The 4,856-nt window shown below is 61.0% G+C and overlaps 2 protein-coding genes across 2 annotated transcripts in view; both read right to left on the bottom strand.

The window, feature by feature from the left end:
- Positions 1 to 646, bottom strand: part of RNF225 (ring finger protein 225) — a gene marked incomplete at its 5' end in the record, with an annotated part of 1,641 nt that extends 995 nt beyond the window's left edge. Inside the window, 2 exon segments of the mRNA XM_035313432.1 lie at positions 104 to 290; positions 293 to 646. Of these exon segments, the coding sequence (XP_035169323.1) occupies positions 104 to 290; positions 293 to 646 (541 nt within the window).
- A 783-nt stretch (positions 647 to 1,429) lies between these two features.
- On the bottom strand, positions 1,430 to 2,522 carry RPS5 (ribosomal protein S5). The gene is made up of 5 exons (XM_035313435.1): positions 2,376 to 2,522; positions 2,081 to 2,290; positions 1,850 to 1,977; positions 1,636 to 1,735; positions 1,430 to 1,545 (listed from the first exon to the last, which is right to left on the bottom strand). Exons 1-5 carry the CDS (start codon positions 2,478 to 2,480, stop codon positions 1,477 to 1,479), a joined length of 612 nt encoding a protein of 203 aa, XP_035169326.1. The 5' UTR covers positions 2,481 to 2,522; the 3' UTR covers positions 1,430 to 1,476.
- Positions 2,523 to 4,856: the final 2,334 nt, after the last annotated feature.

The following is a 4,856-nucleotide window of genomic DNA, read 5'->3' as shown; positions in this document are numbered from 1 at the left end:
CCCACCCCCACCAAGGGGGGAACCCCAAGACATCCTGGCCCCAAAACGGGGGGGGGCGGTTGTCCCGGGGGGGGGGGGGGGGGGACCGTTAGTAGGGGGCTACCCTGGCCACCCCCCTCGCACACTGCGGGCAGGAGGAAGAAGAGGATGATCCCGCAGAGCACCAAGCCCCCTGCCACCATCAGGGCAATGGTGATGGCCACCGCCTCGAAGAGGGGCCACCACACCCCACTCCGGCCCCCTGGAGGGGCTGGGGGGGGGCTCAGACCCCCCCACCTCCAGGCTGAGGGTCACCGTGGGCACCTGGCCGGGATGGGGGGGACGTAGAGCAGGAGCCCCTTGGGGCGATTGAAGCAGACGAAACCACTGGGGGTGGCAGGGAGGTCAGGGGGCAGGAGGTCAGAGCAGGTGGGCCACAGTGGGGCAGCACGGCTGTGGGGCAGAGCAAGGGGGCAGCGGGGGCTGCAACGCTGACCCTGGCCAAGCACTTGGGGCAGAAGACATGGCCACAGGCCAGTGCTTTGGGCAGCTTGAAGAAGCGGTCACAGGGGGCGAAGCAGATCTCGCAGTCCTGAGGGGGCCCCTCGGGGTCTTCTGGGGGGCTCTGCGTGGCAGCGACATCCCTGGAGAGGTGGTAGACAGTGGGGGGGGGGGGGGGGGGGGGACGGGGGGAAAATGGGGATGTGAGGACACAGGGTCAGGGACCAAAAATACCCAGGGATGACATCACCCCCAAAATATCCCAGACCCAATTTCAGGTGCCAACAGATCCCAAAAAAGCACAAAAATACCCCCACCCCCCCTTAGCTGCCCTCAGGCATGCCAGCCCCCGTGGGGGACACAGCAAGCACCCGCTCAGCTCAGGTGCAGCCAGACCAGGAGACAGCGGCACGCCTCCCTTGTCACCCTGTAGCCAGGGGACCAGTCCCAACAACCACAGTGGCCCCGCAGGACCCAGCTAGCACCACACCTCCTTTTGGGTGCAACCTGTGGGTTTTGGCAGCTGTCCCACACCACTTTGTCACCCCAAGGGACTGGTTCCATCAGGAGAAAGCCAGCTGTCACTGCCACCCTGTCCTGGTTTTATTTCTTCTGCCTCCCCTCAGCGCTGTTTCCTCCACCCCCTGGCGTGGAGCAAGGGAAAAACAGGGCACAGAGGGAATTCGGTGCAAGGGGACACAGCCACCAACCCCAAATCATGTATAGGAATGAGGAAATCCCAACCCTACAAGGTGCCAAGGTGAGCTGGGAACAGCTGTGAGGCTAGGGGACACGTGGGACCTAACGGGACGGGATATCCCCATACTCTTCTGGGGTTCAGCCCCAGAAAGGAGCCCCCCAGGCACCCCTTTTGTGTGTGGAAGAGGACAAAAACCCCAAAACACCAACAGCACCCCCCATCCCCACAGCACAGGGAGGAACAGAGGGGCACAAAGTAGAAGCCAGCTTTATTTCGGGAATGACAACAGCAGCTCTTTAACGATTGGACTTGGCCACACGTTCCAGTTCGTCCTTCTTCTTGATGGCGTACGAGTTGGAAGAGCCCTGGCAGGGGGACAAGTGAGAAGTCACGACATGTCAGGACAGCGAGGACGTCCTGCCACCGCCTGGTGACAGCCCCGTCCCTTCCCTCACCTTGGCAGCGTTGATGAGCTCGTCAGCCAGGCACTCCGCGATGGTCTTGATGTTGCGGAAAGCGGCCTCGCGGGCACCCGTGCACAGCAGCCAGATGGCCGGGGGGGGGAGGGGGGGAAGGTGAGGAAAAGGGGGACATCATGTACACAGTGACAATGCAGGCACAAGGTGGGGGGAATCCCCACAGCTCAAGGTTTCCACAAAAGGGGGCACCTGGTTGACGCGGCGCAGCGGGGACACATCCACGGCCTGTCTCCGCACAGTGCCGGCGCGGCCAATGCGGGTCGAGTCCTCACGGGGGCCGCTGTTGATGATGGCGTTCACCAGGACTTGCAGGGGGTTCTGCGGGGGGGGGGAGGGGGGTAAAAATTAGCCACTACACTCCTAAAAACCAGCCGCTGCGCCCCTATAACCAGTCCCAGCCCAAAACCCAGCAGCCTCGCACCTCCCCGGTGAGCAGGTGGATGATCTCGAAGGCATGCTTGACGATGCGCACGGTCATCAGCTTCTTGCCATTGTTGCGGCCGTGCATCATCATGGAGTTGGTGAGGCGCTCGACGATGGGGCACTGGGCCTTGCGGAAGCGCTTGGCCGCGTAGCGCCCAGCGCTGTGGGGCAGGTACTTGGCATACTTCTCCTTGACGGCAATATAGTCCTGTGGTGGGGCGGGGGGGTGGGGTCAGATGCCTTCCTAACACACCGTGGGGCCCCCAAGGTGTAGGCCCCACACCCCGAAATACCTGGAGGGAGATGTCATTGATCTGCACATCGTCTGTGCTCCACTTGCCGAAGAGCTTGATGTCGGGGGTCTCGGTGACAGCAGGCGCCGACTCCCAGTCGGTCATTCTGCCAAGGGAACAGGGATTGGAGCAAAAAGGGGCCACGCAGACGCACCCGTTTCCCACCCCCCTCCCCACATTGAATAACTGGGGGATGCAGATCCTTAAAAGAATTGAGCACCTATGGGTGAGCCCAAAGAGGTTTAGCACCCTTCCAAACCACCCCTAATGCAGGGAGCTCCCAAGAGCCTTTTACCTTAGAGAGCTCCCATAAGGGGACAGCCCCCAGAGCCCCCAAACTCCCACCTCAGTACAAGGCCTGCGCCCCCCCCAGTGCTATCGCGGGGCCCCCCCCACCCAGATTCCTACCTCAGAGCTCCCCCTGCCTTGAGCATCCCTCCTTTGTCCATCAGGGACAACCCCAGGGCCTTAGCCCCCCAATTTCTATTCGGGACCTCAACCAAAGCCTGACCCCACACACTTTCACCTCTAACTCCACACAAAACCCAACCCCTCCCCACCTCACTGCCTCCCCCAAAGGCCTGTCACACCCGCCCCAAATTTCCACCTCAGCACCCGCCCAAAGCTTCACCTCTCTCCTTCCTTATCTCAGTGCCCCCCCCAAACTCTTGACCCCACAATTTCTACCTCAGTGACCCCACCACTACCCCAGGCTTGATGCCTCCCGATTACCCCCGCCCCGGGCCTGAGAACCCCCAAATCCCCCCTAAAGCCCTGAACGCCCCCTATTTTCCATCTCAACGCTCCCAAGAAGTCTGACCCCTCCCCTTTTGTACCCCCCCAAGCTCTAACCCCACAATTTCTCCCTCAGCTAATCCCCCCCAGGCCCGAGCCCCCCCCCATTTACCCCCTCCCCGGGGCCTGAGGACCCCCAAACCCCCCTCCCAGGCCCCGCCACCCCCTCCCCGCCCCCAAAACCCCCCCCCCCTCCCCATTCCCAGCCCCAGAAGCCCCCCAGAAGCCCCCAGCTCCCCCCGGCCCCACCGCACTCACATGGCGGCGGCCGCGACTCCAGCGGGGAAAAAGGGCTGAAACGGGGCCTCCCCGCCTCTTATCCAGGGGCAGAGGCCGGCTTCCGGCTACACATGCGCAAAGCTGCAGAGAGGCTCCGCGTTTCCGCCCTTTCTTCCCTCTCCGTGCCCGTCCTTTCGAGCCCGCCGGGGATTTTGCGCATGCGCATATTGAGCCGCACTCGCCGGCGCGGCGACGCAAGCGCGGAGGGCGATGGTGAAGCCGGGGGGGGCATGGTTGTTGAGGGCGTCTGCCCGAACTCTGGCACGTTGTGGGATTTGTCCCTATAGTGGGCGTACAGACACGCGTGAGGGGTCAGAGGGGATCCCTCTGCAAGGCCTCCCCACCTCTACAGAGTCAGCAGCTCCTCCCCATTCAGTGCCAGCCACAAACTCAAGTTTCCTTCCAGTTGTGCTTCCAGGTCATTTTTAGGCCCACTGAAGAGACCTGGCCCCAAAATGGAGCCCTGCAGAGCCCCACTCGTGACTGGCTGCCAGCCTGATGTCGCCTCTTTTACCAGATCCCTCGGAGCCTGACCCGTCAGCCATTGTTCACCCATCGCATTGTGAATTCCTTGTAGCAGTTATCTGGTTCTACGCTGGACATTTGGTCCAGATGGAGAGGGTCAGAAACCATGACAAAATCTTTACTGAAACCCAAAAAGATCACCTCAGCTGGCTCCCCTTGGTCAACTACGTGGGTGAAAATTAAGGAAATTAAGTTTGTCAAACTGCATTTTCCCCTCATGTTGGCCATGACCAACGACTTTGCTGTTTTCCAGGCATTTTCACTGACCCCTAGAATGATTTTCTCTATAACATTAGCAGACAAAAAAGTGAGGCTGAGGCCTGTAATTACTGGCTCTTAATGCTTATCTGAGGAGATTCTGGGGAGCAGGGGCCACCTGAGGGAGATTTGTGATCCAATGAATGCCTGACGGACTTTAGGGACCAACCATCTCCTGAGGGAGTTTAGGGACCGCGGATCATCTCAGGAGACTTTAGGAACTACAGGCCACCTGACAGACGTTTAGGGGAAAACAGCCACCTGAGGGGAATTTGGGGACCAAGGATCATCTGAGGGGACTTTGGGGACCACATGCCAACTGAGGGGACTTTGGGGACCAACAATAGATCTCCTGAGGCAACTTTAAGGATGAGCAGCTGCCTGAGAGGATTTTGGGGACCAGGGGCCACCTGAGGGGGCTTTGGGGACCAGGGGCCACCTGAGGGGACTTTGGGGACCCAGGATCATCTGAGGCGACTTTGGAAAATAATGAACACCTGAGGGGACTTTGGGGACTAACAAAAACCTGAGGGGACGCTGGGCACCAGGGGCCACCCGAAGGGTCCCCACCGCCTCCGCGCCCCCTCGGGGCCACCAGGGGGCGGCTGCGGGCGGGCGGCGCCG

Source organism: Oxyura jamaicensis, unplaced genomic scaffold (genome assembly GCF_011077185.1).
Source record: "Oxyura jamaicensis isolate SHBP4307 breed ruddy duck unplaced genomic scaffold, BPBGC_Ojam_1.0 oxyUn_random_OJ67, whole genome shotgun sequence".
NCBI lineage: Eukaryota > Metazoa > Chordata > Aves > Anseriformes > Anatidae > Oxyura > Oxyura jamaicensis.
This window is presented reverse-complemented; position numbering and strand designations above follow the sequence as displayed.